Genomic DNA, 25075 nt, shown 5'->3' with positions numbered 1-25075 from the left:
AATTCATATTATTATAAAATGACAAAAATATCCTGCAACTTCTACCGACGACTGCCGCACCTCTGTCGGAGCTTATGTCTGGTGACCGGTGACGACCGGCCAGTGATCAACGACAGTGGTGGTCGGCGACGGTCGACAACCAGCCGCGGTTGGCGACGGTCGGCCACGGTCAGCCACGGTTGGCCACGGCTGGCGACCGACGACCGACGACGACCAACGATTGGCAACGACCGGCGACCGACGACCGGCAACGGCCGACGAGCGTCGACCGACGGGCAACGACCGACAGACGGGTGGCGGCCGACGGACGGTCGACTGACTAGGGGTATATTCGACATTCAAATTTTGGTTAAACAATGACCTCATAATATAATCGGATTACATAAGATTTACTTTGTAATCCAGATTACAAAACTTCACTACCTTTTGTAATCAAGATTATATTACATTACAAGTTTAAAGTTAAAATAAACAAAATAATCAACTTTGTAATGTAATCCTGATTTTATTACCAGGCAGATTACATCCTACCAAACGTAACCTTAATGTTATGCATGTTATGCATAGTAGTATTAAACGTAACGTGATAAATATCACACTCCGTGGCAGATAATACCGATGAATTAGAATATTTTAATGTTTCGTATCTTTTAAAAACTTCACGTTTCTAGCAACGTCAAAGGGTTCTTATTCCATGCTACTAGCTCCTATCGCGGCATTAGTTTAAGTAAAAGAAGCCAAAGAAAGCATCTTTGGAAACATTAGCATTCTCTTACGTTCGCTGGTAGCGAGAGAAGTCAACATGCATAAAACTTTCAACTGGGAAGATTTGCATCCAACTGAAAAAAGCGACACTCTTCCAAAGGATACAAGGAAACATACAGCCAATCGAAAAATCATCTTGACTTACCAATAACTTACCTTTTCTCCTCCAACCCATGGCGTAAACAGAGCATCAAAGTGTCACAGCTTGCCGTTGTTTGATGCTTTGAAGATGGCTTGCTTGTAGTATTTTAGTTCCTGGATGCTCTCCTTTATGTCATTCATAGCTCTATGGCTTTTGGCTTTTTTGGGTGCCTTTTTTTTCTCTGTTTCATTAAAGAGACAATCTTATTTTTTCTGAAATTTAACCAAATCAGGGAAAGTAAGAAACGCATCCTAATAAGAATGGCAATTAATAGCTGATAATTGAGTAACCGGAGACCCCCGAGAGGGTTTTTAGTGCCTCCAGGTTCAGCAAGTAAGAAAGACAGTTCGGTGAACGAAGCTCTCGTCACGTGGAATCCCAAGGAATGATTCATTGTACGCAGACTTACCTTGCTTTTTGCAAAAACCTTGTTTCTAGAATTCAAACCCGTGACGTTTTGGTCACAAAGCAAGTAAGAGTTGGCATAAAATTGTGAATGCTCCACATATTCTACCCTTTTAACTTGATACTCATATAATTGGGTATCCATTTATCATCCGAAACAAATATTTACCCACAAGTTTTACGATATTTTACTCATTTGACTTGGATACCATTGGTTTTATCATTTATCATTAGTCCAGATATTTAAACAAGTTCAGATAGTGAATATTTTAATAGGTATGGAATAACCAAAAACTTTGGAACTCTGCCCCTTAGCATCCCTAGGCATCCATAGATTATCATTTGAATTCACAATTGAAAGTTTGATGTACTGCAATCAGGGAGAGCACCTAAAATTAAACTGGTTGTTCCGCCAATGTTACCATTGCAGTTTCCACACGTGCACAGTTGAGTTGCATAAAGAATAAATTCATGACAACCATGCTCAAATTGCTGGGGTTGTAATTTATCAAATTCTGATAACTACTTGATTAGTGTTTCAAGTAAATACTACACAAACGCAAACTCTTCAACAGAAGGCAGCATGAGAAGCTCTTTCAATAAACTTTTGACAACAATACGTAGAGCTGATACAAAATTCCTCGGAGACTACTTAGCACTAGTAAATGTGCTTTACATTTCTCCCTCCCAGAATTGTTTTGCTTACTCAAAGTTACCTTACTAATGTGATACATGGTCAATAAAGTATGCAATTCATTCCCATGAGTCCTCGACTCCTTTCACTTGAAAGTTTTATTTAGCTTCTTGAATTTGTATAAAGATCATTTCGTCATGGCATTAATCAAAAATGTATGTTATACATGCATGACAGTATGTATGCATGCTAGTTCATCAAGTATAGGCAAGAAAAGTACAGTGAATTGTTGATTGATTGCCAAAGATGACTTAGAAACAATCTAATGAATTTTCCCATTCTAATATTCTATCAAAGATTTTTTAGCATTTATCAAATTTCTTCCTAAGAAGAGGCTTGGCAACGGTAAAGTTGTTGATATGTGATGTGGAGGTCACGGTTCGGGTAAAGTAAACAACCTCTTGCAAAATAGGATAAGGTTGGACTCGACATTGGCGGGAGCTTCATACACCGAGCTGTCCTTTATCAAATGTCTTCCTAAGGGAACACAATTCGATGAAATGGCAAAGGTAACAATCCTCAATGTTTATGTTTTTTATATTTAAATCATAAATTTGTATATTATTCATTACTAATTATATATTAAATATCTGAATTTATTTGCCAAATATCAAACAGAGTATTGACTAATTTTATGATTATAATAATAAATCAATTGTATGAAATTATTTATTAAATTTGAAACATGTTAATACATATATTAATAAATAAATAATATTCATATATTAAAAGATGAGGTTAATACCACGGTGCATGAAAATATATGTTGAGATACGAGAGAAATCATTGGGATTTATTGATTGGCTTATCAATTTAATTTGCTTATTATCTCCAAAGGAATTTATGCTTACAGAAATTTAACGAAGCAAAATATAGAGGAAATTTGCAATGAACCATGCATATGCATTACGACAATCTTGACCAGCTGAACAAATCAGCTGTTTATTATAACATTGAGACAGAATGAAATTTAAGATTATTGTCATGTCATAAAAGATCATGTTTTCAGAAGCATTGAAAATGTTCAAATTAATGATGCATAAAACAAGAGTTAAATTGTATCTGATGCATTACCTTTTGGAAACCAACGGATGCATAAAGCCACAATGCTGCTGACATCGACTAGCACGTGAGAAAATATGGCAGCCAGAGAAGGCATATACTTCTGTCAGATAACATTTTGTTGATTAGAAAATAAACTAATTCCTTTTGCTGATAAAAAGCAATGGCATTAGAGAAAATCCAACGAGATTTCCACGATATGACAAGCTAATGGCAGATACATCTAATACAACAGTTTGTTTAATAAGAACAAGAAAAAACAACACGATTTCCAGGTTGAACAACACTTGAGCTTCAATTACACTAAGATGTATCCAAAGAAAACTAGAATGGAATATTTCCAAACTGTCTAAGCACTTCTGTAAGGCCCTATTTACATGCATAAATTTGGGAGGAGAGAATAGCACCACTTTCAGGGAGCTCTCCCTTGTTTTCCTCGTTAAAATTTAGAAGAGGAGCGAACTCTCCTCTAAAGACTTTTTGGATCAAAATCACACGCACCAAAAAATGGCCGGACATGGATGGTCCCTAGAAGAGAAACTCCTTCCCTTTTGGTGACATGGGGCGACAAGCAAGGTTGAACTCGAGTGGGGAGCAAGGGAAGGTCATGTTGGGGAGGTCATGAGGCAAGGTTAGCACACAGTGGCAATAGAAAGTGTCAGGTGGGAAACAAGAGGAGGTCAGACGTCAAGCACCACAAGCTCGGGCATTAGGCAGCATGGGGATGTTCAAGCAGTGTCAGGCATGAGGTAGCTTTTGGTGAGCTCAATCATCAAGTGCAAGGTGGTAAAGGGTGGTGCATAATTTTACCTCTTCTCACCTCATGTTCTGTTATATCAAAAGTACTCTAGCTAAAGGTAATATGTGAATCTATCAACAGTGAAGATCAGTAATACATTTTAAAATAATACAGCACTTGTAAACAAAATATGGGAGTGAGAAGTGATAATGAGTTGAGAATCTGATTGGTTTGCAAAAATCAATTAAAATGTACGATTCTACATAAGCAATTTCAAACCAATACTAAAAAAAGACATGTTAATAACATCAAACATATTGCCAAAGGATATAAGTTAGCAACAAATTTTGAAATGAAAGGAAGAAGCCTTATCAGGCTGTGTGAGGCTGAGTTTTTTATAGACTCATAAAATAACTCTACCCTGAAAATCCATAACTGAACAGTGAACACAGAGAAGAAAAGACCAATTTAAATGTGATAAATCAGTTTAGTCCCACTTGAGTCTGTGAACTAATGAAGGTGGTTTACATTATACAAAATTAGAACAAAGAAGATCAGCATTAGGATCACCCATAAATCAGGAGACAGTTCAAAATTTTAAATAATCACAGCTCAGAGTTGAGAGAACTAAAAAAATTATGTTGTGAGACCAACATTCACAACTGTGGAGATTTTGAATGGCATCAGAAGAGCTCAGAGATCCAAGATATTGTCAAATAAAGCTATCATATACGCTGAGTTTAATTATCCATGAATTGGAAAGTAAGCGATGTTCTAACCTTCAAGAAGAGAAAATCCACATAAATAGAATTTCCAGCCAACTGAGGGGTTTGTGAGCCCACATGCTTCTTCACAAAGTCTATAACCTGCAATTGGTCAATTAATCATCCATCAAGATGTATAAAAAGGATAACATGCATTGTTCCAATTCCAAAAATGTATGCAGGCAGTCACTAGTTAGACATATATAGACAAAGTATACAAATACATGGAAAGATTTACATACATGTGGACCAAATAATCATGATAAACCATGTTCGTACCTTAGCATGCGTACTATGTAAATTATATGGCAGAAAATTAACAGTTCAATTAACAACACAAAAATAAGCTATTGGCAGTTCAACACCAAGCTACCAATTGAAGTTATTGCAAAAGCTGACATACTTTTGCACTTTAGAAATCAGTATCTGTAAAAGGCGTCACCCACCAAAATGGAAGTCCTAGACTCATGTTTAGTTGATCAGGATATACATTTGTTAATATGCTATAATCTTATAAAGTTCTAAAATACCAGTCGGGTTTTGATGGCAGGTCAGAATGGTAAAGTTTGAATGTCAATTGGGATTCAATTTTGTGCCGGTTGGCACCAATCAGGTAGAAGAGCAATACCCCAATGGGGAAAATGATTCAGTTCTTCTAGTGTTGGATGACTAGAACGGTAAAGTTTCAGTTTCAGTGTCATGTGACATATTGTGTGTCTCTAAAATTTGAGGTCAATTGGCAGTTGGCACCATCAAGAAAAGATGAAAAGGTACAAGATGGCTGTAAAAAATGTGCATTTTCTGATGAACTGCTATCCAAGAAACAAATCCAAATGATTCGTGTGAGCTTGTTATAGGAAAAACAAGATGTTTTTTTTAACAGTGCACTTGAGACTCGCTTTTTAAACCAGTATTTGAAAGGAAGTGTTGTCCAGAATAGAAATGTATCAACTACTGCATTATCCCACAATATAATAGGTAGTACGCCTGCCTCATATATATATATAGTCATGGGGAAAAGCTAATTAGTCAGTAAGTTGGAAAAGTTTACAGTCAAGCAATAATATTTTAGCACATGTTTGGCAAACAATATATGGCCTTGAATACAAATTAAAAAAATAAAAACCCGGAGCACCAAGCTTCCGCCGGTGCGAGTCCCGAGGAAGGATTTAGGGTCACATTAGGTTTATTGTATACCGCTTTACGTTGCATTTTGCAAGAGGTTGTTTCCGCGACAAATCCATGACCTCAAGGTCACATGATACAAACTTTACTATTGTGCCAAGACACTCATTTGCCTTGAATAGAAATAAATGATGAGAAAATATCAAATAGCTAACCTAGGAGGACATTCTGCTTCTTAATTTCTTATGTTTGCTTTTTCAAAAAAAAAAAAAATCAAACAAGGCTTTGAGATGAACAGAATAGTATACTAATCTTGACAACATGACAAGCTAGTGTTTTTAGACACCATGGTTTCAAATCTCGTTTTGTTTCGCCCAATACAGGTGAAACATTCCATTCCGCTCAGGAACCAAGACCGGCACTGACATCGGCGCACACCAGCGTGCCAGCCCGACAATACGTCCAGAAGCATCACCGGACTCGACGACGCCTTCGGAAACATCATGTTCGTCAGGAGGGAGGCCACCGGAGTAGCATGAAATAGGGGCAGGGCTTTAACTTAGATTCAATTAAAAACTTTAGGTTAATAATTTTAATCAACTCCTAATTATGATTGGAAAATTTTAAATAGACTTAATTAAAGCCTAATAAAATTATCCAATTAATTTAATATTATATTTAAAAACATATTTTTTATTTTTAAATATTTAGATTAAATTTTTTATTTTTTAGTTAATATATTTTATATTTAAAAAATATCTCCTTTGCCTTGAATAGAAATAAATGATGAGAAAATATCAAATAGCTAACCTAGGAGGACATTCTGCTTCTTAATTTGTTATGTTTGATTTTTGAAAAAAAAAATCGAACAAGGCTTTTAGATGAACGGAATAGTATACTAATCTTGACAACATGCCATGCTAGTGTTTTTAGACACCATGGTTTCAAATCTCGTTTTGTTTCGCCCAGTACAGGCGAAACATTCTGTTCCGCCCACAGACCGGGACCAACACCGACACCGGCGCGCCAGCCCGACGATGCGTCCAGAGTCATCACGCGGACCCGACGACGCCTTCAGAAACATCATGTTGGTCAGGAGGGAGGCCGCCGGTGTAGCATGAAATAGGGGCAAGGCTTTAACTTAGGTTCAATTAAAAACTTTAGGTTAATAATTTTAATTAACTCCTAATTATGATTGGGAAATTTTAAATAGACTTAATTAAAGCCTAATAAAATTATCCAATTAATTTAATATATATATATATATATATATATATTTAAAAATATATATTTTATATTTTTAAATATTTAGATTAAATTTTTTATTTTTTAGTTAATATATTTTATATTTAAAAAATGTCGAAACTATGTCGACACAGCACGATACCATATCGAAATTGTATCATTCCGGTTCAGGACCGAAACCTCAACATGGGTTAATAGTTTAAACCATGATTTTACTAATTGACCTATCATTAGGGATTATAAATCAATTCATAAGGATCATCAACAAAGTACAAGAACAATCATCCATAAACATGTTTGGTATGGATTGGCCCAAACAGCACTCTATCCTTTTTCAGTTGGATATCACCATTGCATGGAATGATGCAAACATTATCCTGATACAGTAATGATACAACAAAGGATCAATGCAACTACATCTTTCAAGGTCTAAAAGCCTTTAAAGAAGTTCTTTGTTTGATTCAAGCTAAATCTTGACAGTGGAAACAAAAGTTGGTTGTTGATTTTTGATATAATCAATATATATGAGTCATAGTTTCCTAGATCAAATATGCCCAAAGGAAATCATCCCTAAAAATGGTTAATCCCTACCTGCACATTTTTGGCAGTGTTTTATGCATACTTATAGCATTTTAATTACATCTTCCTTCATTTTACTTGTTCCTGGAATGGGTAAGAATACAAACAATAGGAGAACATTTAAGGCCAATTCATACTTGATTTTCTGCATCTGCTTCTGTTAGTGTACTTCTCAGCACTCTCTCTGTCAAACCTGCCAGAAAAGCAAATGAACTTTCTAATTTTTCCCCCTTCTAGTTGAAGAAAATGGAAGAGCACCAAACTGGAAGACATCAGGGCAGATACCACTAGATGCATGATGCTCACAACACCATTCTCCCATCTTATCCAAGCATTCCTTTGTCTGTCTAATAACAAAATCTGGACCCTAAATAAAGAAATAAGTTACAATGATTCAGTGCACAAGCTCACAGAATGAAGGTAGAACCCATCAGTCAGTTCTACGAAAATGCTTCAATCAACCATATTAGGTAAGAATAGTACAGATCCTAGTATCCTAAAAAAGAAGGGCAAAAACAATGAAACCCAAGTTAGCAAGATCTGTAACTGGAGCAAATGCCGCTCAGAGATTCCTCATTTGTAGGAAAACAGTTGATCAATAATTTAGTACATATGGAAAAGATTCAATACTGTTATTGAAATCGATGAGGGCAAATACAGAAACACTTATATCAAAAAGCATATAGGCATCAATAATCCAGTGTCAAGTGTCACTTGTATATACATTCAGAAAGGCAACAACACAACTTCCAAACCTCGTTAATTTGCATGTAGGTGATCCTTCATTCAGAGAGTTGTATAGATAATACGTAGGTAAACTTGTATATACATTTAGAAAGTTGAAATAGACAAAAATTTACACATGATACATGTAGGTAAACAAAGATGCATGATCAACGAAATAACTCACATCAATTGAGTTGATTAATTTGCCATCTGTTATAATGCATGCAATCTCCAATATCCGATCAACTTCAATATCCAAACCTGTGTGAACAAGTAGCAAAATATCAAATTCTGGATGGTTGACTGGCCGTGCAGTATGTAGGTCATAAAAAAGAGCCATTGTTAACTATGACTGAGGATTGATTTCTTTTTCGTATAGGTTTCTAAGAGCAGTCATTAGGGCCAAATATGTGTCTTGCGAGATGGATCTAGATGGGTGTCGCATGACGAATTGGATATGCAGATGATGGGGCTCATATGCGGGCTGAATAGCATATTGGATATGTGATTCCCTTTTAGGTGGTGGGACTGCATGTGTGGGCTGGATCCACAATGTAAAAAAATTTATTTGATTCATTTGAATCAATTGAGGCTAAACCAAATTGACTCAAAACCAATCTACTCTATTGGTAGCTTGTAAGCTCTGAGTGTTTAACTTTACCACTAGTTTGGTCCAAAATATTGTCACCCTTGTCCAAATTTTTCTAGTTATGTAGTTCTATTGTTCACTTTTTCCACATTGACACAGAACTAAATATTTGGCTTGGGAACAGTGAGGAAGGCAAGCTCATTATTCAGACTGGAAAATATAAATATGTTTTAGGGATCTATAGAGTCAAAACTTCCAAAAGTTTACACAACAATCAATTCTATGATAATGAATAGTTGTGAGTGAAAGGACTGCATATGTAATCAACAGAAGTGGAGCATGAAACAAACAATTAGTAGTTAGCATTTACATGAGTGCACAAACAGCAAAATATTCCAGCAATAACCTTCCAGCAATAACCTTCCATTTGAATTTCACTTGAACATAGGGGTTATATAGTTAAATGGAAAAATTATGTCAACTTACAAATACATTAAGATAAATTCCGCTTCTTTTATTGTCTAATCTTAGAATAAACACTAAGAAGAATATCATTGTCCCACTGTCTGATAGGTTCCACACTTGCCCAACTTAATGGGAGTAAAATTATAGAGTTGTCCATGAGAGGAAAATAAATATTCAAAATACACAAATGGACAACAAAATCCAAGAGCATTACTTGGTCCTGTTAGTGTACTTAATAGTTAACACCAGCAACAATTATCATATTAGACCCAATCAACTAATCATTGTCTATCCTTCCAACCTCCAACATATCAATTATTAAAGTTCATACCTGTCATTTCCAAGTCAATCCATACAAGAGGCATTTTGTAGTCTCCTGAAGGTGATGGAAGCATTTGTTGTTCTAACTTATCATTTATTGTGCTTGTACTTTCCCTTGGAAATTGATTTTTAGTCTTTGTTACATCTGTGGTGTGAAAGTACCAAATTCCATCAGAAAACAGACGCATCCCAGAAACCTATTCTAATACTGATTTCTCCAGATTTAAAGTAACTCAATTTTGTTCATGTATAGCAAAGAAAAGACCTGAATTTTCAGCCCTTTTTTCACTTTTGGCTACTGAGAGAGAAGCTATCTGTTCTTTGTCATCTTCAGCATCCACTCTAAGAGTAGAGAAAATATTTGAAAGATTGTTCATCTCGACCTCGTTAGACAATAAAGAAGAGTAAGCATATTTAATTCAAGAGTAGGAATTGATGGTTTTAGGAAAAAGTGTAATTTTAGAAGCAAAAAATGTGAAGAACAACATTTGTTTTTTTGCAAGTTCAAGCATAAAATCACGTGGAGTAAAAAAGTTTAGCTAGTTAAGACATCCAACGGCAGGAAAAAGTGTGAACAGCTGCGTCCTAGCTTCCGAAATTGAGGTATGGATATGCTCAAAAGATAAACCCGCAAAAGTAGATGGAGTTTTTTTTAATGATATGACAAGATCCAAACAATATTTTCCGGGAAAAACAAGCTGCAAACAAATTGTATTACTTTTGGGAGGACGTAATGGAATCGGAGTGTAGTAGCACACCACCGCATTCTGTGTTTTCATAGGCACAGAAGTTTAACCAAAATTTACTATTACACCCAGATTACTTTACCAGTCCCAGTACTCAGATAAAATCAGATTGATAGACAAAAAAAAGGGGCCAACCCTACTCCAGATCAATGGCTAAAGTAACCTTGGAGGCGATGAAGACGCCTCGAATCAATACCAAAAAACAAAATAGACAAAAGATGGATCTAAAAAGAAGCATGTAACCATCTTCTGAAGAGATTAAAGACAAAACACTTGTTCTGAGACTGAGAAAAAATAATACCTAAAGCCTCTAATCTGCACAGAATCGGGACCAATGAGAGGATAGTCCATGAAGCTTCAATTCCCCATGAAGATCCACTCCCGCCGAAATGAGGGAGAGATGGGAGATGCTCCGTCTGCGATGTGGAGAAGAGAAGACCGCCGTCGCCGAAGCACGGTGTCAAGAAAACTATCGAAGTGGCGCACGAGAAGGGTTCTCGAAGTAGTGGGTCCGGTTTATTCTAAAACTGCCGGTCTGAACCGCCATTTTTTCAATAAATTTGATCGAGTAAAAAAATAATCGAAGGAAAAAACTATAAATATGAAATTATTCCAAAATCGGACTGAATGATAATACATTAATATTAAGAGTACCATTGAATGATAATATTTATCTTTTACAGTTAACAAAAATAAGAGAAAAAATTATTTTAAAAATTTGGAGAGAGAGAAAAAAAAGTAATTGGTCTTGCTGTTGGTAGTGGAGATAGTGGCCTCTCACTTGTTTAATTAGATATACAAAAATTATGAAATGAGAATTCCAATTGCATATCACATTTGTATAATTAACTACTGATGGAATAGAATTTCAAGTGCAACTTTCAGATATTAATTTGTTTTAAAATATTAGTTGATGTGGGTAAGAAAGACATCAGAACATTCCATGGTTTATTTAACTGTTATTGGTGAATTGCCAAACAATATATAGACCACCCAATTTTCTTTTTCTTGTGTAAAACTATTATTTAACGTTCGTAATCCATCTTCTGAGTAAAACAAATAAACTATTATTTAATAAAATAATCATGTTCTTCTGAGTAAAACAACAAGAAGGAGGTGCCATAAACATAATAGTTCTTCCATCTACCTACCATAATTTTTACATTTTCTGATATTGCGATTTTCCATCTACTCTTTTTTTTTAAAAAAAAACAAAGAAAAGGTATGTTGGTTGAAAATCTTCGATACCATCCTTCAAACTGTAGTTCTATATCAACCCAGCCAAGTTCCACTTCTCCCCACTGCCTTTTCTTTTGTCTAATTTTCACTCTCTTCATTTCTTGAAGTGAGATGGGATGTGAAAACAAGTTCTGCAGGAGGCTCAGCTCCAGAAAACACCGAAAGCTGCACTTGTCTTTGCTCGCTTCATGCTGTTTGATCTCGGTAACTCTGTACGTGAGATATTCCATCATCTTCCCCAGACGTAAGTCTCATACAACTACCAAAATGCTGCTAGCTAGTTCTGCATGTTTTTGCAAACAATTTTCGTTTTTATTTCACCATTCTTTAACCTTGTCTTTCTCTTTTCTCTTTCCTTTCCCCTTTTCCCTTTTCAACAGTAAGTTCCTGGCTGAGGAATCATGCAGCTCCTGGTACACCACCTTCAGGAGTGATCAGTCTTGATCATCGATTAGGTATAAGGCAGATGTTTGACTATGCAGCTAGCTCTGAGTTAAAAGCAAATGGCTGCTTTAATCTTTGAATTTGTTACAGGTGAATCGGTGAGGAGGAAACAAGAGTTAAAGCAGGGGAAAGTTCCCTTGTGTGATTTTTCGAAGAGAAGGTCGAATGTCTGCGAACTGCAGGGTGACATCAGAATCCACGGTGCCAACTCTTCTGTCTTAGTGGCGAGACCAAAGGGCGTCGACGAGTCGCGAGGTTCATGGCTGATAAAGCCTCATCCTCGGAAGGAAGACCCGTACGCGATGTCCCATGTCACCGAAGTCTCGGTGAAATCCGTTTCTGATCACGCACACGTACCGGAATGTAGCACGAGAAGCAGCGCACCGGCCATCATCTTCTCCACTGGCGGTTACATGGGCAATGCATTCCACGACTTCACCGACGTCCTGATCCCTCTGTTCATAACCACGTCTCAGTTCGACGGAGGAGTCCAGTTTCTGGTGCTCGACATCGCGCCGTGGTGGATTCAGAAGTACGACTCAATACTGAAAAGGCTCTCCCGTCACCGAATCATAGACCTGAGCAAAGACAATTCTGTCCGATGCTTTTCTCGTGCCATCGTAGGCCTCAAGTTCCACAAAGAGATGAGCGTGGGCGCCGCCATGAGCCCGGAAGGGCAGCAGCTCTCCATGCCCGACTTCGGACGACTGCTGAGGGATTCCTTTGCGCTGAAACGGCAAAGGGCGATAAAACTAGGAGGACCCGATCGAGAGAAGAAGAAGAAGCCTAGGCTCATGATCATCGCGAGAACGAGGACGAGGAGATTCAAGAACGTCGATGAGATTGTTCGAGTGGCTCGAGAGTTAGACTTCGAAGTAGTCGTGACAGACACTGAAAGGGAGTCCAACTTGTCTGAATTCGCTCAGCTCGTGAACTCATGCGATGTGATGATGGGGGTTCATGGTGCGGGACTCGCTAACCTCGTCTTCCTCCCGATCGGCGCAGTGCTCATCCAGGTCGTCCCTTTGGGGGAGATGGACGATATATCGAGGGTGGATTTTGGTGAACCTGCACTGGATTTGAAGATCAAGTACTTGCACTACAGTATAACTGAGGAAGAGAGCTCACTGATAGATCAGTATCCTAGAGACCATCCCGTGCTGAAAGAGCCCAGATCAATTGCAAGGCAAGGGTGGGTTTTCAGAAGGTCTGTGTATTTGGTTAAGCAAGATGTGAAGCTTAACATGGCCAGGTTCAGAGGTTTCATGCTAGAAGCTCTTCGGTATCTTCATTAAAACGAATGAATTGCTTGCTAGTGAGGTTGAGCTCGTTGCATTGAGCCCATTGGTTTAGTCAACTTAGTCGTTAATGAATAACTTTCTCCCGCATGTTGTTCGGTACTGTAATTTACCATTCTTCCACGTATCTTAGGGTCATAGAGGAACTCTTGGATGAGTATTATAGGATGGAAAAATAGATTGAGAGATCTCAACATAAAATTTTAAATTCTATTCCATTCTCAATAAATCATAAACATAATCGATTTTAGGCTATGATTGTCAATTTACAGATTTTTTTGAGGAGGTACAAAATAAAATCGTCAAACTGTAAATTTAGACCATAACTCATATTTATAATTACCTACGTTTACTTATTTTCAATTTGACCTTTCAATAAATTAAAAATTATATATATGGTATTCACACTACTATATTCATGACAATTGAGTTCTTAAGTCGAATTTTTTAATTCTAAATTTGATCACATTAATTTATGACTTATTTAATTGATAACATTAGATATCTATAATTATAATTATGATCCCAAAAATTTAAAAATCTTCTTGGACCATATGTGTAAATTTATAAATATGTTAACTATTAGGACCCTCGTTAGCCAGCTAGAAGAGATGAATAGCCTCTACACAAATCAAACAAAACAACCTTTCTCGGACAAATAACTTGGTTAAAAGAACACTTGCATATAAAAATAATTAAGAAACTAAAAAACAGAGACTCAGCGGTTTACTTGGTTACAACCGGGGAGGTTATTAATCCAAGATGAAAAAGCGCACTAACAATTCTCCTTCATGCGGAGAAGCCTCTTTACAACAGTGAACGTTCAAAAACAGAAAGCTAAATAGAAAATGAAGTGCGTAAAAGTGTTGTTTCTCTTTTTCTTGTTATTTTTTAGCTTTGGGAGCAAGGCTGCTTATATAGCCTTGCTCGGGGCACCTGAAAGGGTTCCAGGCACCTGGAGTGGGATAAAACTCTATCCCCGACACGTCGGTCAAAGTCCACGTCGATCTTGATAAAACTTGGGTTCCGAGCGCCCATAAGGGTTCCGAGTGCCCCGAAGGGATAAGTCAACATTTTGTTGACTTTCTCTACGGGCCTCCAGCTTCGGCTTCGCTTGCTTCTGTCTGGGTCTTCTGTTCTAGCTCCACTCGCTTGAGTAATTTTGACCATCCAAAATAGGGCTCACTCGAACTCAACTTCCGGCCTTCTCCTCGAACAAGCTTCCACTTCGGCTTCTCGTCCCTCGGAAATGTCACGCGCCTCCTTCCCGTCCGCCTGCGTACTCTTCCGCAACACCTCGCCCCTCAGACGCACTCAGCCCGTTAGCTCTCTCTCATGTCATCCTTCTCATTAGCTGCGTCTTTTACTCGATGTCCTGTGCTCCTAAGTTTCTGTACACTTAGGCATAAGGTTAAACACAACAGGATCTAACCTAACTTGTTTGATCACATCAAAATAACCTTGGGGTACCAACAATCTCCCCCTTTTTGATGTAAGCAACTCAAGTTAAGTTAGAGTAAACTAACATAAAGTAAAAGCAATAAATTTGTAATTAAAGTTCGCAAATTTAAAAAGGTTAAACTACCTCCCCCTTAGACTTAATCTTCCCTTCTCCCCCCTTTGATCACATAAAAAATGGAGTAGTACCAAAAACTAAGGGTTAAATTTTTCAAAAAAAATAGGAAAGCTTTTAGTTAAAAAAAATTTGATTTTCAATATTTTGAAAAACTTATCAAGTTTTTGAAAAACTCTGAAACTTTTGAAAATTATTTGATAGCACTTAAAATAATTTTAGAAAAATTTTCTAAGTAAAAAATATTTTTGACATCACAAAAAAATATCAATAATTTCCTAAGTTTGCAAAAACTAATTTTGTAGAAATAATTTTGGTAAAGTAAAGTTGATACTTCAAAAAAAAAACTTTAAGTCTTTTTAAAAAAAATTCTAAGTTAAAAACACCGAAAAAATTGAGTAACTCTTTAAAATATTATTTAATTACAATTAATTACTTTTTTAATTAATCAATTAGACATTTTATTTCATTAATTGACTTCCAGTTTGTGGCGAGTCACTTGACCTTTTTAGTTATTGGAGCAACAACCACTTTCTAGACAAACCCTCTTAATGAAATTCAAATATTTAATTTTCTCACTGAAAGCCTTAAGTCTAATTAAATTTTTTAATTTATATAAGTTTTTGGAACCCAATATAGGTTTCTTCCTATATGATTAATAAAAAATTTTAGGGATACATAACTTTTGGGAATTTTTTTAATTTGACCCCTATGAAATCTAAGATACCAGCTTAGTCTACTATAATTTTGGGTTTTAACATTTAAGCATGTATGATTTTTCAAGTTTTCTACTTGTATTTTCAATTTATTATTTTTTAATTTTAATTTTTCAAAATATTCTAATAGGCAAGATTTGGTTAGAATTAATTTTAATTATTTATTTTTTTTCTAGCTTGCAACAATTCTTTGATAAATATTTTATAAACTTATATGATTTATCAGGAGGAAGAGATCGTACCTGACTTACCTTGTCGATCCCGTTATTCGTAACTCCCCCTAAAGTGCTGCTTTCTTTCGATGTCGCTCCCCCTTCATCGATGCTCTCGATTCTCATTTCGGACGAGCTTGCTTCGTTTTCGTCATCTTGATAGCTTGTCATTAACGCAAGTCTGGAGAAAACCTCAATTTCTTATTCGGACGACGTTTCATCCCACGTCGCCTTCAGGTTTTTGTGCTTGTTCGTTTGGATGAGCTTCTTGTTCTTGCCTTTGTCCTTGTTCTTCAATTTAGGGTAGTTGTCTTTAACGTACCCTTCTTCATTGCAGTGGCAACATCTAATTTTTCTTCTCTTTCTACCCTGTAGATGATTAGATTTTCTATATTTAAATGATTTTTAAATTGATTTACTATCATCGTCGTTTCCTCGTCGTCGAAAGAAGATTTTGAATCTAGTTCATCCATCTTTGCCTTGAGGGCAATATTGTGCTTCGCCTCCTTCTTTGAATCTGCACATCTCGATTCATGGACTTCAAAAGTTGAAAATAACTCTTATAAGGTAACAAATTCTAAATCCTTAGAGATATAGTAGGCATCTACTAATGATACCCATTTTGTATTTCTAAGGAATGCATTAAGAGTGTACCTTAGCGAATCTCGGTTGCTTACCTTTTCTCCGAGATTCGAAAGTCTGGTGATGAGCTCCTTAATCCTCGAGTGAAGGTGTGCAATGGTTTCATCTTCTTAAAATCGAAGGTTGGTGAGCTGGTTGCGAAGAAAGTCTCATCTCGCGAGCTTGGCTTCGGACGTCCCTTCGTGTAGCTCAAGGAACTTCTCCCAAAGCTCTTTTGCTGAGTTGTATACGCTGATCCAATTGATTTCTTGTAGCGGTAGGACGCTCAGTAGATAGAACTCTGCTTAGCCATTTGACACGTAGTCGGTCTGCTCCTTCTTCATCCACTGTTATTCTTCCTTACCTTCGGGTGCTACAAAATTGATCTCCATTATTAAAAGCAATTCAAAATCGATTTTAAAGAATACTTGCATTCTCTTTTTCCAGCTCGCGAACTCCCCCTCGAACTTCGGTGGGTATATGCTCTATCCGGCCATCGATTCGGTGTTTCGATCGGCGGTTAGTCCTCCTGAAACGTTCTTGCTCTGATACCACTTGTTAGGACCATCGGCGGTCGGTTAGAGGTGGGGTGAATAACCCCTGCATAAATCAAACAAAACAACCTTTCTCGGACAAATAACTTGATTAAAAGAACACTTGCATATAAAAATAATTAAGAAACTAAAAGACAAAGACTTAGCGGATTTACTTGGTTACAACTGGAGAGGCTGTTAATCCAAGACGAAAAAGTGCACTAACAATTCTCCTTCAGGTGAAGAAGCCTCTTTACAGCAGTGAACGCTCAGAAACAGAAAGCTAAACAGAAAATGAAGTGTGTACAAGTGTTGTTTCTCTTTTTCTTGTTATTTTTTAGCTTTGGGAGCAAGGTTGCTTATATAGCCTTGCTCGGGACGCCTGGAAGGGTTTCAGGTGTCTGGAGTGGGATAGAACTCTATCCCCGATGTGTCGATTAAAGTCCATGTTGATCTTGATAAAACTTGGATTCCGAGCGCTTGGAAGGGTTTCGGGAGCTCGGAAGGGTTCCGAGCGTCCGGACTACTCCGAGCGCCCGGAATGGTTCTGGGCGCCCCGAAGGGAAAAGTCAACATTCTGTTGACTTTCTCTCAAGGCCTCCAACTTCGGCTCTGCTTGCTTTGGTCCGGGTCTTCCGCTCCAGCTCCGCTTGCTTGGATAATTTCGGCCATCCGGAATATGGCTCACCCGAACCCAACTTTCGGCTTTCTCCTCGAGCAAGCTTCCGCTCTGACTTCTCGTCTCTCGGAAACGCCACATACCTCCTTCTCGTCTGCCCACATACTCTTCCGCAACACCTCGTCTCTCAGACGCACTGAGCCCGTCGGCTCTCTCCCATGTCGTCCTTCTCGCTAGCTGTGTCTTTTGCTTAACGCCTTGTGCTCCTAAGTTTCTGTACACTTAGACACAAGGTTAAACATAAAAAGACCTAACCTAACTTGTTTGATCACATAAAAAAACCTTTGGGTACCAACATTTGTTGGGATCTTAGATAGCTAGAGGGGGGTGAATAGCCTCTTTGAAAAACACTAAACAGAAATTTCTTCAAAACTTTGTTAGCACAGCACAGCGGAAGTAGAAAAACTAAAACGAAAGAAAACAAACACACAGCAGACACAAGGATATACGAGGTTCGGGGATAACTTGCCCCTACTCCTCGGCGTGTCCGTAAGGAGGACGACTCCTTGATCTTTCGGTAGATCACACCCCGGACAAGATCCGGCTAAAGATGTCTCCTTCTCGGTGGAGCAACCTCTCAATAAAGTCTCAGATGATTATAGATTTAAGCACAAGACTTACAGTGGCTGAGAAAAATATTAAGATGAGCTTACAGCCACGCGAAGAAGAGAACAGAGCAGAGAGCGCACAATCAACCTTCTCAGCAAAAAGCTCACAGCTTCACCAACTTGCTTTCTCGAAGGCTTGATCACAAAAGACAGAGAATTCAGAATTCCCTTTCTGAACTCCTCTTCTTCCTTCTTATGTCTCTCTGCTTCACTGGCGCAGAATCGCTGCTGCCAGCCAGGCGTAGCCAATCACACCTCCTCCTCTTCTGATTCTCTGAACCCATGCCAATGGAAATCACTGGCGTCTCTGGATACGAACCAATAGCTAGAGGTCAAACTGAGCAGCCCAATCGTAATCAGATTTTGTCAGAGAACGTTGATGCCTCAAATGCATCTGTTGCAGCAAATTACAGTGAAAAGGGTACTTGTTTCCTTCTCTTAATGAAGCTTAATTTGAATCCAAACATGAGAATGTGACCTGCAACCTGCAAGCTAGAAAGACTCACAGCAAATGGTTAAAAACAGATAGGTGAATACAAATACGGCAATCAGAAAAAGTGCATGCAAAGCAAACAATACCGTGGGTCGGTCTGCAGACCGAACCACGCTTTCTGGATCATCTCTGATCGGTCTGGAGATCGATCAGGAACTAATCTGATCGGTCCCCAGACCGATCAGGCGTCGCTCTTTCCGAAGGTGCGCAGCTTCTGATCGGTCTGCCGACCGATCAGGCACTAATCTGATCGGTCCCCAGACTGATCAGATGTCGCTCGTCCCAGTGCTTAAAGCCTCCTGATCGGTCTCCAGACCGATCAATAAAATCTCAGTAGGCTACTGATTGATTTCTGATCGGTCCGCAGACCGATCAGTAAAATCACAGTGGGCTACTGATCGATTTCTGATCGGTCCGCAGACCGATCATTTCTGATCGGTCTGCAGATCGATCAGTAAACGTTCAGTAGCCACTGATCAATTCCTGATCGGTCTGCAGACCGATCCAGCTTCTTGACTCAGTCTGGGTCGAGCCCTCTCTGACCTAGTCCGGAGAAATGAGCTCTCTAGCCCTCTCCGACTTCATCTGGTCCTAGAGAACGAGCTACCGAACCCTTTCTGACTCCGCATGCCAAGTTTCCTTCTTGGACTTTTCAACACCAGATGTCCGATCACCCTTGATCCATCTGGATTTTCCCTTGCCCGGCTTCACTCACCAGGACTTGCACCTAGCTTCACTCACTAGGGTTTTCACCTGGCTTCACTCACCAGGACTTGCACCTAGCTTCACTCACTAGGGTTTTCACCTGGCTTCACTCACCAGGACTTTCCAACTGCTTCAATCAGGTCAACCTAGTCAACCTGGATTAGTAATTAATCTGAGTTAATTATCTGATACAAACTTAAATCAGTGTCAACAGCAAAACAACATCCAGGTCAGACTGTATCAACAATCTCCCCCTTTTTGTTGTTTGACAACACGATTTAAGTTTAGATCATAAGTTTAGATCAGAAATGCTCATATACCCATAATTTTAGGGAAATCAGGATCCTCCCCCTATGACGGATACACCACCAAGTCAAGGACGGGAATCAAGATCCTTCCCGTTATCCTCTCCCCTAAAATCAAGCTTTCATACATTTCTAAACTTAGGTATCCTCTCCCCCTTTGTCAAACACCGAAAAGGTGCAAATGAGGTGACAAAAACTAAAAAGGCTCCCCCTTAATCCATACTGCATTCTTTTAACTGACCTAGAGTTCCCTCTAAGGTCACAATATGACAGTAAGAAAGACAAAAGATACAATCAAATCATGGCATAGGAACAGCATATTAAAAAAAACATAGAAAATGAAGCATAATAAGGAGCAAGCAAATATAAAACCGAGTAGCATAAATATATGAGTAGCATCAGAAGTGCAAACATCCAGGTCAGACTCACAAATAACATCCAAAATACATACAGACAAGGTGACACACAGACTATATCAATCAACGTCCTCAACATGAGGAGCATCATCATCATCGGCAGGAAGGGTGAAATCCTGAGGCGGCACGCTGGAGGATGGATAGCCTGGGTAAGACTGCGGAGGTGGGTAGCGTGCCATCCATCCGATCGAAGTGCTGGTCAATATGCCCGCGCAGGTCATCGTAGCGCTGGTCAATCCGTATGCGTAGTCCATCGAACTCAGCAGTCACCATCTCCTCGTGACGATCAAATCGGCTCTCCAACTCAGCGATCTGCCAGCGCAGGTCTGGATCCGCCTCGCCAATGTCAGCAGGAGGAGCAGCAACAGGAGCAGCTGCAACCTGTCGTGGAGGTCCCCGTGGTAACTCACCTAAAGCTCTCCCATCCTTCCACTGAACATCCCCATGTTGCCCTATGATTCCAGACTTGGAAAATGCCCGTTTCCCAAGTCGGCAATCCTGTCTGACCATTTTGATTATTCTACCCTTAGAGACATCAACTTGAAGGGTCTCAAGCCAATCAGTAATTATATGCCCATAAGGCATATAAATAGTGAAGCCGCTAGGCTGAGAATATGATATGATCGAGGAGTAGATGTTCGACATGATATCAAAATCGAGACGCCGACGCAAACCATAAAGCATAAGACAATGATATGATCGGATCTCAGATAATGGTTTAGATGTGATAGGTAGAAGGCAGTTCGTGACAATTTTAAAAAGAATGTAATCTTGAGGAGATAATCTCAAGGCTGCAAAAGTAGGGAAGTCAACATCTAGCTCATCTAGCCCTTGTCTAGGCTGTCTGAAGAAGTACTCATATATATCGTCAGGTGAGATATCAAACGGTGGAAGTAACTGATCTGGTAAGTCAGGAAATATCGAAAAGACATCACCGGAACACCTCCGACAATTGAGATACTCAAAGAAAGATGAGATACTGAAATCAAGAGTCCGCTTAGCAACTCTTATTTTAAAACCTTGATCATTAGTCTCATGAAGGTTATTATAGAACTCAGAGACCAAGTCATAGTTGATATCCCGTTCCAAGTAGACTAGTGAATCGAGTTTGTAGTATGCTATGATTTCGGACACTTGTGGGCAAAATTCGTCCATGAATTTTCTATCCACGGACCTACAAGGGAGTAATTTGAATGTCCTTTGTTGAAAAGCTTGCTCAGACTGGCGGTTTGGGAATCTACTGGAACTAGCTGGTTGGGGTCGGGAAGGAGCAGCAGGAGTTTTAGATTTGGATGTCTTGGTTGGTTCCTTAGAGGTTCCCTCACCATCAGTGGGTTTCTTCCTAAGGGGATACAATGGGATAAAATGGGGCAATGAGTGAGCACCGGAGCCACCAATAATCAAGAACCGAGACAAACACAACAACAGAAGATGAGAAATGAAAACACAATGCCAAGTTCTATAGAGGTAAGAAGGTACCTTGGTGCCATTCGAACTTTAGGCTAGGTCTTCCGAGGGCTGGAGCTTCGGCGTGCAAAGAGAAGAGAAAAGGGAGGACTGGTGGGGAGAGTCGGCTAGGGTTCGCGTGAACGAGGAAGAGAAGGGATCGAGAGATTTTAAGGGTTTAGATGGGTGTACAGTGAAGAAATGATCGGACAGTTGTCCGATCAGAAGGTTGTCCGATCAGAAGGTGTCAGAAGCCTCCTGATCGGTCCCTGGACCGATCCAGGAACATCCTGATCGGTCCACGGACCGATCAGGAGACGATCAGTACGATCAGCGAGCTTCCTGATCGGTCGGTAGACCGATCAGAGATTGATCAGTGGCTTTTGTGCCGAATTGATTTGATCGGTCTCCGGACCAATCAGGGATCTCTCTGATCGGTCTGTAGACCGATCAGAAAGGGATCAGTAGCGTGCTAGACTGACTTGATCGGTCCGTAGACCGATCAGTGTCTGATTTCTCCCGTAATTTCAGTAACTGAAAGTTGTAATTCCGGTAACTGAAAGCTGTAATTTCAGTAACTTGTGTTCGATAATTCGTGGAAGTTTCTCTAGGAAAACTTCCATGTTCAGAGCCTAAAACCTACAAGCATAACTCTTACCTAAAAGTTATGGTCTGAACTTGTTTATAGTCTTAAGGTTTCAGATTCTTATCAAACAAAAACCTCACACTAACTCCAACCATATGGGGTTCTGTCTTCTTGGTCCTTAAGAGTTCAAAACTCATTTCTATGATCAGGTTCAAGTTTGTCAAAATATAAACAACTTGTCTTAATTTTCAAGCAAGGCACGAAAGCTGAAATTCTTGATCCTTGTTATGTTTAGTTTCAAGTTTGTCAAAATATATCCAAGTTGTTATTATTTCCTTTAACACCCTATCGTTTTATCAATCAAAGTCATGACTTGAACCAAGCAACAATACCAATCAACACATCAACCATCAACCATGATTAGAAAATTTCTAGGCAAAAGTCCAACCAAGATTCCTTGGTTGGAATATATGAGTAAGATCTAGGAGCCAAATACACATGAATTATGTAATGACCTTCCCCATACTCAATTAATGTCTCTTCAACCTAATTATTCAAGGGATGCATGATACATTTTGAATAATTGGGTTGATCCTAGCATCTCACCCCATTTCTAGCAAACAAAAATATTTTGTTAAACCTTATAGTTTGTGTGAGATGTTCCCAAGTTGCCCAAATTATTGTACCAATTACTCTTGTCATTTTAATAGTCCTTATTGATCATGGTGAAGTTCTAATGACCTAAGGAGCCAAACACATTCCCAACTCCCTCCTTAAATGACTAAATTCATTCTCCGGAAGGGGTTTGGTAAAAATGTCGGCTAGGTTTGACTTTGACTCCACATATGTGAGCACAATGTCTCCCCTAGCTACGTGATCTCTTATGAAGTGATGACGCACCTCAATGTGTTTGGTCCTCGAATGATGGACTGGATTTTTAGTTAGGTTGATCGTGCTAATGTTGTCACATAGCACTTGTACACCCTTATAGGAAAGTCCATAATCCTCTAGAGTGTGAATCATCCACAACAATTGTGATACACTCTCTCTCATGGCAATGTATTCAGCCTCGGTCGTGGAGAGAGCCACACAATATTGCTTCCGACTTGACCAACTAACTAAAGATGAACCTAAAAATTGACAACCCCTACTAGTGCTTTTCCGATCCAATTTGCACCCAGCATAGTCGGAATCGGTATAGCCTATCAAGTCAAAAGACTCTGTACGAGGGTACCATAGACCTACTCGAATTGTGCCCTTAAGATATCTCAAAATTCTCTTAACTGCAATTAAATGAGATTCCTTGGCACAGACTTGATATCTAGCGCACATGCCCACAGCAAAAAGTATGTCTGGTCGACTAGCTGTGAGATATAGAAGACTACCAATCATGCTTCTATATTGCGTTAGATCAATTGGTTTTCCACTCTCATCATTGTCAAGGCGAGTGCTTGTCGCCATTGGAGTGGACATTTCCTTAGAGTCACTCATATTGAATTTTCTAAGCATCTCTTGAGTGTATTTCGTCTGATGGACATAAATGTCATCTCGAGTTTGTTTGATTTCAAGTCCAAGGAAGAATGTCAATTCTCCTACTAGACTCATCTCAAACTCACTTTCCATGTGAGAAATAAATTCATTCAAATAGCCCTTGTTATTTGAGCCACAAATTATGTCATCGACATATACTTGGGCTACAAAAATATTTTCACCACGCAGAAATAGTGTTGGGTCTATTTGGCCTCTCACAAAACCCTTTTCTAGTAAATATGTTGACAACCTTTCGTACCAAGCTCGTGGTGCTTGTTTAAGCCCATAAAGTGCTTTCTTGAGCTTGTACACGTGGTTTGGAGCTTCGGTATTCACAAACCCCGGGGGTTGTTCAACATAGACCTCTTCTTTAATGAAGTCATTTAAGAAGGCAGATTTAACATCCATTTGATAGAGCTTGAAACCTCTATGTGCAGCAAAAGCTAGCATCAAACGAATGGATTCTAATCGGGCCACGGGAGCATAAGTCTCATCATAATCGAGACCTTCGACTTGACTATAGCCCTTGGCTACAAGTCTTGCCTTGTTTCTTACAACTTCTCCCTTTTGATTTAACTTATTTTTGAAGACCCATTTAGTTCCAATAATGGTGGTCTTCTTAGGTCTAGGAACTAAGTCCCACACTTGGCTCCTTTCAAATTGACCTAACTCATCTTGCATAGCTATGATCCAATCAGGATCGCGCAATGCCTCATCAACTAATTTTGGTTCAATCTCTGAAATCAATGCGACTTCATTAGACTCATTTCTAAAGAATGATCTAGTCCTAACCCCTTGTTGGATATCTCCCATAATTTGGTCTTGGGGATGACTAGTGGTTATCCTAGATTGTCTTGGTGTTGGTGGTGCCTCATGAATGGTCTCACTAGGCACAGGCAAGGACTCAATATCAGGCAAGGGATCAACCGGAGCCCTTTGTTGCCTTTGCTCATCGTCATCAGAGTCAACCTCGACTCTTTCTTCATTTTGATCATTCAAACTTAGATTTCTAAGTTCAAGTTGAATTTCTCCTACATCCCTTGATTGATCATTTGATTTAGGGATTTCTTCAAAAGCTACATCAGAGGACTCTTCAATCAATTTAGTCCTATTGTTGTAGACTCGATAGGCTTTGCTGGTGAGAGAATACCCGACTAGTATCCCTTGATCAGCCTTAGCCGTGAACTTCCCAAGATGGTCCTTGGTGTTCAAAATAAACACCTTACAACCAAACACCCTAAGATGTTTAATTGTAGGTGGTTTCCCAAACCAAAGTTCATGGGGAGTCTTTCCTAAAAACCTAT

The 25075-nt window shown here is 38.9% G+C and overlaps 2 protein-coding genes across 2 annotated transcripts; one reads left to right on the top strand and one right to left on the bottom strand.

Annotated features, from left to right (window-relative positions):
- Positions 1-722: 722 nt before the first annotated feature.
- Positions 723-10880, bottom strand: LOC121985493 (oligoribonuclease-like). The gene is made up of 9 exons (XM_042538981.1): positions 10669-10880; positions 9887-10004; positions 9632-9766; positions 8431-8507; positions 7806-7887; positions 7658-7713; positions 4587-4673; positions 3081-3171; positions 723-1088 (listed from the first exon to the last, which is right to left on the bottom strand). The coding sequence occupies exons 2-9, from the start codon at positions 9996-9998 to the stop codon at positions 964-966; spliced, it is 765 nt and encodes a 254-aa protein (XP_042394915.1). The 5' UTR covers positions 9999-10004; positions 10669-10880; the 3' UTR covers positions 723-963.
- Positions 10881-11673: 793 nt separating this feature from the next.
- Positions 11674-13559, top strand: LOC121987764 (alpha-1,3-arabinosyltransferase XAT3-like). Its single transcript, XM_042541495.1, has 3 exons — positions 11674-11850; positions 11987-12061; positions 12141-13559. The coding sequence occupies exons 1-3, from the start codon at positions 11718-11720 to the stop codon at positions 13343-13345; spliced, it is 1413 nt and encodes a 470-aa protein (XP_042397429.1). The 5' UTR covers positions 11674-11717; the 3' UTR covers positions 13346-13559.
- The last annotated feature ends 11516 nt before the right edge of the window (positions 13560-25075 follow it).

Source organism: Zingiber officinale, chromosome 5B (genome assembly GCF_018446385.1).
Source record: "Zingiber officinale cultivar Zhangliang chromosome 5B, Zo_v1.1, whole genome shotgun sequence".
Lineage (NCBI taxonomy): Eukaryota > Viridiplantae > Streptophyta > Magnoliopsida > Zingiberales > Zingiberaceae > Zingiber > Zingiber officinale.
The sequence above is the reverse complement of the archived record's forward strand: the minus strand, read 5'-3'. Positions and strand labels throughout refer to the sequence as shown.